Here is a 14,326-nt window from a genome sequence, read left to right as displayed (position 1 = left end):
ACTCGTTCTTTAATATTTTAATGCCAGTGGGTAGATTTACTGAAACAACATTAAGTTGAGGGGGTTCTTATTTACCTCAAACAGCAAGAGCTCTACATTGCTTTGACAAAGGGTCAGTTAGACTCGAAACGTCAGCTTTTTTCCATCCTTACAGATGCTGCCAGACCTGCTGAGATTTTCCAGCATTTCCCTTTTGGTTTCAGATTCCAGCATCTGCAGTAATTTGCTTTTATCCAGCTCTACATTGCTGCTCAGTTACAGTTTTTTTGCAAAGTCTCACAATTCAGTTCATTTGAAACAAAGTACAACATTTGATAATGCTAACTGTAGCTCAGCAGATAGTTTTCTTACCTCTGAGTTAGAGATTGTAGGTTTAGGAGATTTATGCAACAAACTGTTTCCTAATTCCTTGCCTAGATGGCCCATTCTGATTTTAACATTACACAGCTTTGTGCCAGGCTTCTCCCACCAGTGGAAGTAAGTTTTTGTCAAATTTAAACTGTCAATTGTTTTTTTTTTAATCTTAAAACAAATCAAATCACTGTTGAACATTGTATATCCCAATGAATATAACCCTACTGTGTAATGTCTCCTCATGATCTAACTTTTAGGGCCTGGCAGCATTCTGGGCAATTTGCCCTGCACTTGTTCCAAGGTTAAATGTATTCGTTCTGATGCCAGAGGCTCGGAGTATTGAGTACAGGTGTTGGGAGGTCATGTTTCAGCTGTACAGGACATTAATTAGGCCACTGTTGGAATATTGCATGTAATTCTGGTCCTCCCTCCTATCGGAAGGATGTTGTGAAACTTGAAAGGGTTCAGAAAAGATTTACAAGGATGTCGGAGGATCTGTTTTCCCTGAAGCGTCAGACACTGAGGGGTGACCTTAGAGAGGTTTATGAAATAATGAGGGGCAAGGATAGGGTGAATAGATAAGGTCTGTTCCCTGGGCTAGGGGAGTCCAGAACTAAAGGGCATAGGTTTAGGGTGAGAGGGGAAAAACTTTAAAAGGGACCTAACATTTTCATGCAAAGGGTAGTTCGTGTATGGAATGAGCTGCCAGAGGAAGTGGTTGAGGCTGGTACAATTACAACATTTAAAAGGTAGTTGGATGGGTATATGAATAGAAAGAGTTTAGAAGGATGTGGTCCAAGCGCTGGCAAATGGGTCAGCATGGACAGGTTGGACCGAAGGGTCTGTTTCCGTGCTGTACCTCTCTATGACTCTATGTGGTCTAAGCGGAGATTTACATTGGTGGAGGAAAACTTCCTCCTCTATTTATTCTAGGCCCTCTCGATGTGGTCTAACAATCCATTTGTCACATATATTGTACTTAGTCTCTCTGTCTCCCCAAGCCCCTTAAACCCTAATCCCAACTCTGTCATGAACTCAGAATATTTATGGTTAACACTGGTTTCCTAACCTCACATATTCAACTACCTTGTAGGATGTCTTCCTCTCTGATACCTCAACAGCCTTCTGCTTTAGGAGCCTTTTTCTCAGGATTACTCCAGCCCTGACTGCTGAAAGATTATAGACCTCCTCCCAGTATCAAACTGCTTCTGCCCCTCTCTGTCTCTGATGGCAAATCCCAAGGAAGCAATGATCTCTCCATGTGGCTTTCTAGTCATTTGGCCTAAATTAGACAACTTTGTATGATTGCTGTTTGAACTCACTACTCAAAATTACTTCATAACCTTTCTTTTACAAAAAGTCAAAATTTGACAGAGAAACAGTATTTCCTCCATTTCAGAACCCAAGATCTCAAATAATCACAATATGTTATGAACCCTCAACACATTAACATCTGAAGATAGTTGTTAAGCTAGCTGGTCTATAGTTTCATGTTTTCTGCCTCCAATCTTTTCTGAATAAAGGAATTACATTCGTTATTTTCCAATCAAATGGAATCCTTCCCAAATCTAAAGAATCTTGGAAAATTAAAACGATCGGTAGCCATTTCTGTTAAGATATGGAGATAAAGTCTGTCAGGACCCTGGCATCGTCAGCCCACAGCTCCCACATTTGCTCGGTACCACTTCCCTGATGATTATAATTATCTTTTGACTACTCCTTAACGTCCCATTCCTAATTTTGCGTTATTTCAGGGATGCTACTGATACCCTCGACAGTGAAGACTAATGCAAAATACTTCTTCAACTCATCTGCCATTTTCTTATTTTATGTTATTAATTCCACAGTATCACTCTTGATTGGATCAATGCTCACTTTATTATCTTTTATTCTGCAAATATCTCCAGAAATTCTTACCTACCACTATTACATTTCTGGCTAGCTTTCTCCCATAATTATTCCCACTTTATCAGTCTTTTTTTTGTATTCTGTCCAATCTACTGACATGCCATCCAAATTGGTGCAATTAAATACTTTTTCTTTATATTTGAAACTGATAATACTCCACAGAGGCCAGTATCCCATTATCAAGTCACCCTTTATTTAAACACGGAGAGTCCAGCTTCCTCAGAGCCAGTTTTCAGAGTGAACAGAACCTCTGACACTACTGATTATATCCATCAGCCAGGGCTTCCAGACTTCCAGCCCCAGTCAGGGAACTCATATTTGATAAGGTATACCTGGCTGACCCCACCACAATTATTATAACCCTCCCCCTCTGAGGACATAGGCCGGTTCTTTTTTTGTTGCTCCTCTTGGGGCATTTTAGTACTCGGTTAGGTTCCTCCAACTGTGTTGATGGGTGCAGCTTGTAACACACAATAGCTCATCTCTTGCACCCAAAAGAAATTCATTTTCTTCTTCATACGGCAAAGGCATCAAGATGGCGAAATCTGCACTGTCCATCCCAGATTCTGAGGTGTCTTCAAAGCTTGACAGAGAAGGAGAACTCAAGGGTTCTGGAATAGTTGGAAAGGCTGTCATTTTGCTCCTGCATGGTTTGCCAGTTTGCAGCTTTCATATCATCCATGTGCTTGTTCCGGACCACCACACCTACCTGAACTTTGTACGCCAATGGACAGAACCTTACGTTGACCATGCCTTTTACCCAGTTAAGGCCTATCTCAAATTCCATCCCCTGTAACAAACTGTCTCCCTCGCTTAGCAGAGTCATGTATCTGGTTCCTAATCCCATTTCACCGTCCCCCCCTCAGGTCTGGGAAGATCAGATTTAACCTGGTGTGGAGTCTTCTCTCCATTACCAACTCTGGTGGAGCTATCCCTGTAGTTGCATGAGGGATGGTCCTACAATCAAATAGGAACCAGGACAGTTTGGTAGCTAGTGAAAGTGTAGGCTGTTTCTTCAAACCTGCCTTCAAAGTTTGGACTGCTCTTTCTGCCAGACCATTGGTTGATGGATGGTAAGGAGTTGTCCTAAATTGTTGAATACCATTCGATTATAGGAAATACTCAAAATTACCTGCTGGTAAATGATGGCACATTATCTGTGACCAAAACCACTGGGAGTCTACGTATTGTAAAATATGCGCACAGTTTTTCTATTGTCGTCCCCATATTTGACAGATGAATGTGCACGTCCAACCATTTTGAGTGGTCGTTCACACTGATTAAGAACATTGAGCCCATGCGAGGACCTGCATAGTCAAAGTGTAACCGAGTCTAAGGTTTACTCGCCCATTCCCATGAATGTGCGGGAGCTGCTGGCAGTAATGTTTGTCCTTGTTGGCACTCTGGGTACTGCCCCACCAACACAGCTATGTCTACATCCAATCTTGGCCAACAGATGTAACCTCTCGCTAACATTTTCATTTGGAACCCCTCGATGATACTGGTGGAGTTCAGCAAGAATCTGGCGGTGACCTTTGTTCAGGACAATCACACTACTCCCCATAATAATATGCCATCCTCTACTGGGATCTAATCTCTCCGGGTTCAGAAAGATTTCAATTCTGGTTGTGAGAGCCCTTTGATATTCCCCATTACCACCAGCTGTTTCAGTTTTGCCTGGACTGGATCTTTTTGCATCCAAAGTCTGATATTGTCAGCTTTAACTGGAAGTGTGTTGAGAAAATTTAAAACCATTACCAATTCTTCCAGTGGCAGTACTATTGGTGGTTCAATGCATCTGTATTGGCTACTTGACCTCCCGGACTGTGTTCCACCTTCTAATTATACACACGTAATATAAGATCCCACCACTGGATTCAGCCTGAAGCTATGGGTAATACCTTCTTGTCTTCCTTATGTAGACCTGACAGGGGTTTTTGGTATGTTATTAGGACAAATTTATGTATGTAAAGGTATTGGTGGAACTTCCTAACTCCAAATATGACAGCCGAATCTTTCTCCTCTCTCTGGACATTTTTATGCTCGGCATTAGCCAAAGTCCTGGATGCACATTCTGTTGGGCTTTTCTCTCTACTGGGCCACCTGTGAGCTAATACCACCCTGACGCCACACCATGAGGCTTCGCATGTCTATACTAAACATCACTTGGGATCAGAGTGTGCCAACAACTCAGAGGAGAGGTTGTTTCTTTACTTCCCTGAAAGCTATGGCTTGGTTCATGACCACTTCCAAGGCTGACCCTTGTTTAAGAGGTGATGCAAAAGTGCCAGGATGGTGGGCAGGTTATGTGTGAACTTTCCATAATAATTTGCCAGCCCAAAGAAAGGCCTAAGCTCCGGTGCTGGCAGGGATGCCACGTGTGACTGCCTCCTAGTACAAGATATCCAGGTAACTTTCTCCTTTCTTGATGCATCACAGTGCCTATAGCTCAGCTCATAAACTCCGAACCAAAACTCCTCACACCACAAACACTTACTGCAGATGTGTTGGCCTACATCTGCAGTGTAAGATATCACCTCTTCAGCCATCCTTAATAACATGTTCTACTTAACAGTTTAATTACTTACTAAACTAATTATTTTCTGTTTCTTATGCTTTATTAATCTAACCCCCAGTTACAACAATGGGAGGCCACAGCCTAGTGGCATTATCACATCTAATAATAGTAATCTCTGCTGTTATGGACCTCCTCTCGGTGTGATCCATCTCTGTCGCTCTCTGTCTCTGTGATGGTAAGTCTCCAGTCAACAATGACCTCTCCAAGTGGCTTTCTGGTCATTTAGCTTAATTAGACAGCATTGTGTAATTCCTGTTTGAATTCATTGCTCAAAATTACTTTCTGACCTTGTTACATAAAAGTCAGACTGTGATAAAACTGTAAAGTAAAAGCTATGTTTCCTCCATTTTAGAACCAAAGTTCTCAAATAATAATACTTCTATTATGAACCTTCAGCACATTAGCATCTTCTGACAGATGTTAAGCTTGCTGGTCTTTAGTTTCCTGTTTTCCATCTCTCTTCCTTTTTGAATAAAGGAGTTAAATTCACTATTTTCCAGTCAAATGGAACCCTTCCCAAATCTAATCCAGAGAACAAAGTAATGTTATGGAGCTCTGGGTTCAAATCCCACTATGGCAGATGGTGGAGTTTGAATTCAATAAAAATCTGGAATCAAGAGTCTAAATAACCATGGTGACCATGAATCAATTGTCCGAAAACCCATCTGGTGCTTTCATGTCCTTTAGGGAAGGAAACTGCCAAACTACCTGGTCTGGCATGTGACTCTAGACTCACAGCAATGTGGTTGACTCTTAACTGCCTTCTGAGCAATTAAGGATGTGTAATAAATGCTGGCCCAACTAGCGATGCCTTCATTCCATGAATAAATAAAAAATGATTTCAACCTCAGGAGTAGAATACACCTTAACAAATAGCTTCTTTTCCTGTCATGGCTGTGTCTGACTGAGAGGCCTCTTTTTTTGGGGGTATTTCCTAATCAACCAGTTCAGAGATGTTTCTTCAGCAGGTGGGACTTGAATCCTGCACTCCTTGCTTAGAGGTAGAGACATGACTACTACCCCACAAAAGTACCTAAAATAAACACTGGTAGGAGGAAGCTGTTATCCCTCTATGGTCTCAAATCAGCAGCCTTTCAGGTAAGAGCTGAATGAACTGACCAATTGAGTCACAGAGATAGAAAAACAGTTATAAACATCAGACTAACAAACACTGCTTTCTAGTGTTAATGAAGTTAACATAGGTTGGTTTTGATCAGTTGACCCCCGCATTCTGTTCACTCCTGCAATGCTTCTGTTAATACACTGCATTAGGTCAGACTCAAGTACAGAACAATTATTTAAGATGGTTTATTTAATTAACTAATATTAAATATTCTCAAATTGGGAGCTTGTATGTCCCCATTTAAGCCTGGATGAAATTGAGATATTAAATGTCAAATTACGGTTCAATATCAAATATAAAATACAGTCAAAATTCAATTTTGAGAAAGAATTTAAGATTTCCTTACTCATCCATTTCCCAGCACACTGTTTGAAGTCACAGTCCAATACCACTAAGAAGAGACAAGGAATGTCCAAAGATTCAAGATACTGCAACAAAGAAGTGCCTACTAAAGCAGGGACGTGCCCTCCATGAAAGAAGTACAAAAGATGAAATTTCCTACTGTTCAGAAGAGAACCTTAGACTCCAGAACATCAGGAAGACAGTCCAGAACAACTACTTCTCCCTAACCAACTACTACTTTTTACACATCCTTAGAGAACATGTTTGCAGAGAACAGTGAATTCTCCAGATCATCAGAATTTATAAAGACCAACAGGAAGATGGGATTGTAGTAAATATAATTACTACAAGCATACAACAATAGCAGAAAAAAGCTTGGGGGAAAATGTTACATTATGGGTCTGAAAGGATTAGTGCTTGGTTATATGTAATAACCACTGTGAAGATGACATGAGGACAGTGAGAGAGTAAAGAAGGATGTGATTGAAGACAGAGTAATGGCTAGTTCTTCACAGCAGTCTCTGTAGTAATCACAGAATCCCTACAGTGTGGGAACAGGCCCTTCGGCCCAACATGTCCAACCCTCTGAAGAGTAACCCACCCAGACCCATTCCCTTACATTGTTATCTTATATTTACCCCTGACTAATGCACCTAACCTACACATTCCTGAACACCGTAGGCAATTCAGCCTTGCCATTTCACCTATCCTGCACATCTTTGGATTGCGGGCAAAAACCAAAGCATCCAAAGGAAACCCACACAGACACAGAGAGAATGTGCAAACTCGACACAGACAGTCACCCGAGGCAGGAATCAAACCCAAGTCCCTGGCGCTCTGAGGCAGCAGTGCTAACCACTGAGCCACCGTGCTGCCCCTATTCTTATAACCAGTATTTATAAACTCTTTTTTTATTAAGTATGTCTACATTTCAAAAATAAATATCAGGATTATTTTGTGCATTGAGGAATACTTCGGATAAAACTGGCTGCAGTAACAAACAGAGTGTGCAATGAAAACAAACAAGATGGACACAAGCAGGTGAGATCTTACCACTAGAACAATTTAGGCCTCCCCAGCCTGGTTCACACTGACAGGTGTTGGGGGCGATGCATCTTCCATGGACACATTTCTCAGCACAGTGAGCTGTTTGTGAGAGACAAAGGGGAAAAGGAGAGAGAAATATAAAGTGAACAATTTGTAATAACAGCTGCAGCAGATTAGTTCAGATGTGCTTTACTGCACAAAAACACCTACTGTTCCTCAGATCACTTCTACGGCAGAGGCCTCCCGTAAGTTACTTTTCAGCAGAAAAGGGTCTCAGTTTAACAGATTTACATCCCAAAATTCTAGTTCAATTGCTACCTCCAATCAGTGACATCTGCTTAACAATATTTATACTTTTGAATACAAAGAGAGCAGAAAGGGAGAAAGAAAAAGGGAGAGAGAGAAAAAGGGAAAGAGATAAACTTCATTTACACAGTAATTTTCATGACCTCAGGAAGTTCCAAAATACTTTATTGCAGCTAATTAAGTACGTTGGAAAAACAGGCCGACCACCATATCCATGGGTCCGGTTTCCGTGGTTTCAGTTACCCATGGTTTACCATGGCACAAACATATTACAGGGAATGTTCCGGAAGCAAGAACCGGGGGCTGCCGGGAAAGTAAATTTCCCATTTAAATAAATGAGTTTGTGATTATCTGCAGTTTCAGGCTTCCGCAGAAAGTCTTGGAACATATCCCTGCGGGTACACAGGGACTACTGTATAGTCTCTATTGTTTTGTGTGAAAAACAGTGCTGATTTAGGCACAGCAAGATTCCACAACAGCCACATAACTGATCAGACAATTTGCATTTTGTGAGATACTAGGTGAGGATTTGCTAGACAACATGGATGTCGCCACAGCTCTTTGGAATGGGGATCTACAAGTATTGTGGGATCTTTAACATCCTCCAGAAAGGATTGGTAGGGCCTGGTGTAACATCTCATTGGATATTCAACACTCCTAGGAGGTGTCAGCCTGGAGCTTGTGCTTAACCTTCTGGAGTTCCCCACAACTTTCTGACTGAGAGAATGGAACACTGAGTCACAAATGACACTGGGGAAATTATGTTATTTCAACAGTACAATGCCACCTTCAGCTCTTTGTTCATGATGTTTAATAATCAAAGGACAAAAAGCTGTTGGAAAATAGGGTAGTTCATGACTTTATTACATCATAATGAAAATTTTGCTGTTCATTCTTGCTAGAAAAGAAAAAAATTCACAAAAATAACTTACAGAAGACAACTTTTAACAGGTAAACACAACTCGGCTAGAAACTCATTATAAAAAAAAATTTAATTACTAGCATGATGCTTTAAAAGTTGAAATAAAACTTCACTAGAAATAAAGACTGCAAAGCTTAATTCAACACTTAAAGATTTCAGAACTCCAAACAGAATCTTTGAAAAATAATATATTCTTAGGGGTCAGCTTCAAAGCATTTTAATTGACTGTTGTGCTGAGATACAGGTGCATTAACTCACTCACCAAACTCAGCTGACGATGAAATTATGGCTGAAATAATCATGCTATTCTTTTTAAGTATTTAAATGTAAAAAGAAAACGTTACAAAATACAAGAACTTCATAATCACGGATTCATTTTGAAATGAATATTGCAGCTTAAAGAGTATTTGAATTCATTCAGCAGATTTTCTATATAACTTGACTTTAGAAGTTGGATTTACCTCCATGTAGCTGTTTTGTACTGAGATGAGCTGTAGCAAAGCAGCAGGGGAAATCTACCATTGAATCTCATCCACTAAATCCTCACTTAGATACTTTCTCAACTTCAGGCAAGGCCAGCTGTTTCAACTCAGCTTCTCTTTCATGGATGGAGCTGTTGTGGTGCAGTGATAGTGTCCCAACACTTTAACTCGCTATAATCAGTCCTGAAGATGGGTCACTGGACCCGAAACATTAACCCTGCTTTCTTTCCACAGATGTTGCCAGACCTGCTGAGCTTTCCCAGCAATTTCTGTTTATGGTTCTGATTTCCAGCATCTGCAGTCCTTTGGGTTTTTTTTAATTTAAACTGCTACTATTCCGGCTGAGAAAAGACTGAAAGGTATCCTTGGAAACATTCACCTCAATGTTACTTTGGTTGATTGCAGAATAAACCTCCCATCCATGTGACTTCAATTTGCATCCTACGATAAAACAAAGCCATGCCCCGACAGTCTAAATCGCCTAACAGTTTTATTATCGACAACAGATGATATTTTATCATTTGAAGTTCGCTGCATTGTCTTTCACAATCAGTATCTTTTGCCTGAATAATGTTCACTTTAATCTTCAACACAAGATAATTAAATGCATTACAAAACAGGATAGATGAGGACCACAACCAGTTTTTACAGTCGTACAGCACAGAAGGAAAAAAAGTGCCTCACAGGGCCAGATTCGATTCCAGCCTCGGGTGACTGTGTGGGGTTTGCATGTTCTCCCTGTGTCTGTGTGGGTTTCGATTAGATTAGATTCCCTACAGTGTGGAAACAGGCACTTTGGCCCAACAAGTCCACACTGACCCTCCGAAGAGCAACTCACCCAGACCCATTCCAATACACTTACCACTGACTAATCCACCTAACACTATGGGACAATTTAGCATGGTCAATTCACCTAACCTGCACATCTTTGGACTGTGGGAGGAAAACGGGGCATCCGGAGGAAACCCACGCAGACACGGGGAGAATGTGCAAACTCCACACAGACAGTCACCCAAGGCTGCAATCGAACCTGGGACCCTGGTGCTGTGACGCAGCAGTGCTAACCACTGAGCCACCATTTCCTTTGGGTGCTCCAGTTTCCACAGTCTAAAGATGTGCAGGCTGGGTAATTGGCCATGCTAAAATGCCTTGTTGTGTCCAGGAACATGTAGGTTATATGGCTGAACCATGGTAAACAGGATTTACATGGGATTTGTGGGGGGGGGCGGGGGGGAGGGGAGGGGACGGTTATGCTCTTTGGAGAGTTGGTGCAGACTCAGTGGGCCAAATGTCCTCTTTCTGCACTGTAGAGAATCTATCTATAGAAAGCTATTCAGCCCATATGTCCCTGCTGATAGAACAGACATGCTTGGTCCCACATTTTTGTTAAATCTGCAAGTACCTAAAATGATCTGTGGAATTACCTTACATCATATTTCCAGAAAAACCATATTCCAGATCCCAGCAATTTACTCAATGAAAACATTTCCTCTTTCTTTCATCTAGATCTTTTATCATTAATTTAAAATATTTGCAATTCTGCACTCTCTGCTCTTTTACAATCTTGCTTTTGGAAACATCTGTAGCTCCAGTCCCTTCTTAGCCTTCTTTATTTCAAGGAGAACAGTCCTAACATTTCCTCATTCCTGAAGTCCCCCATCCTGATTATATCCTAGTGAACCCCCTCTGTTCCCTTTCTAAGGTCTTTATATCTTCCTAAAGTGTGGTGGCCAGAATTGGACCCAATTCTCCAGCTTGGCTATAACTTAGCTTCCTTATCTTCATTTACAAACTCAACAACCCACAGGCATTTTTCAAGCAGCTAATCACTTGACCTGCCATGTGTAAGAGCTTGTTTTTCGTGACTGTCTCTACACTTTGCAAAATAACACCATTTGTAGCATACTGACTTTCCAGTTTAGTTTTCCCGAAGTGCATCACCTCACAGGTCTCTGCCATCTTTCTGCCCATTTTACCATTGTATCATGAAGTTTACAACTATTCTCAGATAGCTCTGCCACGAAATAAAAGGCTCATTTCAATTATTCCAATTGACTTCATGCCTGATCTTTGTTGGGATCTTCTAAAAATTGGTGTGAGGCTCATTTATCATGTAAATGTAAATGACCTATTGCTCTTTTTTGGTGGTCATTGGGAACACCTAAAGATTTGGCTAAGCAAGATGAACTTGGACCTTTTAGGTTCCTCGCTGGCAGTGCTCAGTAGAGGCTGGTTAATTTTTATATCTATCCTTGATTCCTTCCAATATAATAGATGCAAAAAAAGGCTAACTCCCTCCAACACATTTTAGACAAATATATAAATGGTTTGAACTGTCTCAGTACTGAAACCATGAAACAGTTCATCAGTTTCTTGGAACTAATTCAGCCTCTCTTACACCAGACATTAGCTGAAATCCCACTGACACAGATGACTTGAAGGGTCCAACACAAATATTTTTGTTCAATTATTCAAACCATGCCAAAGGAAATGTCATAATCCTAATATTAATTTTTAAATAAACAAGTGCATATAGTGATAGGCAGTAAATGCCAGCCTTGTCAGAGCCACCTACATTCTGTGAAAATATTGGAAAATAATGTTGTTTGTAAAGCAAAGATACTTCCCACTCTTGTGGAATTAGACCAACAAATCTTTGCTTTTGAAACTTTATTTTATCAATTTCTCTCTCTGGTCTCACAGGTTATTCTGTTGATAATTTGTTTCAGTGTGTGGTAAGATGTGGCCTTATTTTTCATTATTCCGAGAAGGGGACTTCCAATCTTAAGCATGCAATCCCATCGGAATAGGTGACAAATTTTGTTCTGACAAAGAAAAATTTGGAGGGAGAGCAAAAATAACAAGTTGCCCTTTTGTAAAACATTATCAAACATTATCAAACAAAGGCTGACATCAAGCCACATATGGAGATATTAAGACAAATAATACAAGACTTGTACTTATATAAACGTTTTCACAACCTCCATGTTTCAGCTAGTTTTGTGCTTTCGTGGTGCTGTACTGTAGGAGGCAAGGGAGCCAATTCCCGTACAGCAAGCTCTAACCATCAGCAATATTATAATGACCAAATAGTGTTTTATTTGGCAATGTAGATTAAGGGGTGGAATATTGGGGAAAACACCCCTACCTCCCCTCTTGCTCTTCAAAATGGTACCGTGAAATCTTTGAAGGCCATCTGAGAGGGCAAACATAGGTTCAATTTAATATCTCATCCAGAAGACAACACCTCTAATGATAACATGCAATACCGTCCTGGAAGTATCATCCTAGATTCTTCTGCTCAATTCTCTGGAATGGGAGTTGAACTCTCAATCTTTTGACTCAGAGGCAAGGGGTGAATTAAATCCTTTAGTGCTGCAATCAGTCTATGGTTTACCACATTGCTTAAGCCTGTAATAAATTCCATTGTGATTTTGATAAGCGAATTGGACAAACAGCAGAAAAGAAAAACAATGCTTAGGACTATGGGGAGAGAAAGGAATTGAATTGAAATGAATTTATTGTCACGTGTACTGAGACACAGTGAAAAGCTTTGTATTGTGAACAATACAGCCAGATCACATAGTTAAGTAGCATAGATAAATAAATAATAGGTAAACAGCAGCAAAAACAAAAACACAGGTACAGGTGAATGTTACGAGTTTGAGAGTCCATTCAGTATTCTAACAACAGTAGGGTAGAAACTGTTGCGAAACCGGTGTGTGTGTTCAGGTTTCTGTACCTTCTACCCGATGATAGAGGTTGTAGAAAAACATTGCCGTGGGGGGGATGGATCTTTGAGAATGCTGGCGGCCTTTCCCTGACAGTGGGGCTGGTAGATGAATTCTATAGATGGGAGGTTGGCCTTTGTGATTGTCCGGACCGAGTTCACCACTCACTGTAATCATCTCCGATCTTGAATGGTACAGTTGCCATTCTAGGTAGTGATACATCCAGACAGAATGCTCTCGATGGTGCACCTATAAAAGTTGGCAAGGGTATACGCCATCATGCCAAATGTCCTCAGCTGCCTGAGGAAGAAGGGATGTCGTTGGGCCTTTGTAACCAGTGTATCCAAATGAAGAGCCCAAGAAAGCTTGTTGTTGATGACCAATCGCAGGAGCTTGATACTCTCCACTTGTTCCACCTCTGTGCTGTTAATGTGTAGGGGGTGCATGATTAACATTCCACCGAAAGTCAATAACGAGTCCCTCCGTTTTGCTGGCATTGAGAGCTAGGTTGTTCTCAGTGCACCATTTTTCCAGATCTTCCATCTCCCATCTATAGTCTATTTCGTCGCCATCTGACATTCAACCAACTATGATGGTGTCATCAGCAAACCTGTAAATGGCATTAGTCTGGTATTTGGCGATGCAGTCATGGGTATACAGTGATTACAGAAGGGGGCTGAGTATGCACCCCAGCGGGGCTCCAGTGTTGAGTGTTAGTGAGGATGAAATATTGTCCCCAATATTCACTGATTGTAGCCTGTGGGTCAGGAAATTGAGGATCCAGGTGCAGAGAGTGGGGCTTAGTCCAAGATCACCAAGTTTTGTAATCAGTGATCAGAAGAGTGAGATGAGAGGAGTTAAGACCATAGGACCGTAAGACATAGGAGCGGAAGTAAGACCATTCAGCCCATCGAGTCCACTCCGCCATTCAATCATGGCTAATGGGCATTTCAACTCCACTTACCCGCATTCTCCCCGTAGCCCTTAATTCCTTGTGACATCAAGAATTTATCAATTTCTGCCTTGAAGACATTTAGCGTCCCAGCCTCCACTGCACTCTGTGGCAATGAATTCCACAGGCCCACCACTCTCTGGCTGAAGAAAGGTCTCCGCATTTCTGTTCTGAATTTACCCCCTCTAATTCTAAGGCTGCGTCCACGGGTCCTAGTCTCCTCGCCTAACGGAAACAATTTCCTAGCGTCCATCCTCTGCAAGCCATGTATTATCTTGTAAGTTTCTATTAGATGTCCCCTTAATCTTCTAAACTCCAGTGAATACAATCCCAGGATCCTCAGCCGTTCCTCATATGTTAGACCTACCATTCCAGGGATCATCCATGTGAATTTCCGCTGGACACGCTCCAGTGCCAGTATGTCCTTCCTGAGGTGTGGGGACCAAAACTGGACACAGTACTCCAAATGGGGCCTAACCAGAGCTTTATAAAGTCTCAGTAGCACAACAGTGCTTTTATATTCCAACCCTCTTGAGATAATTGACAACATTGCATTCGCTTTCTTAATCACGGACTCAACC

At 41.3% G+C, this 14,326-nt stretch overlaps 1 protein-coding gene across 1 annotated transcript in view; it reads right to left on the bottom strand.

The window, feature by feature from the left end:
* megf10 (multiple EGF-like-domains 10) overlaps positions 1 to 14,326 on the bottom strand; it is a 190,112-nt gene that overhangs the window by 122,109 nt on the left and 53,677 nt on the right. The window contains exon 5 of the mRNA XM_087995653.1: positions 7,359 to 7,451. Within this exon, the coding sequence (XP_087851779.1) occupies positions 7,359 to 7,451 (93 nt within the window). The remainder of the gene's footprint in view (positions 1 to 7,358; positions 7,452 to 14,326) is intronic.

Source organism: Chiloscyllium plagiosum, unplaced genomic scaffold (assembly GCF_037043375.1).
Source record: "Chiloscyllium plagiosum isolate Xiang-an unplaced genomic scaffold, Cpla_swu_hap1 HiC_scaffold_2, whole genome shotgun sequence".
NCBI lineage: Eukaryota > Metazoa > Chordata > Chondrichthyes > Orectolobiformes > Hemiscylliidae > Chiloscyllium > Chiloscyllium plagiosum.
Note: the sequence above shows the minus strand (reverse complement) of the source record. Positions and strands in the feature narration are given on the sequence as shown.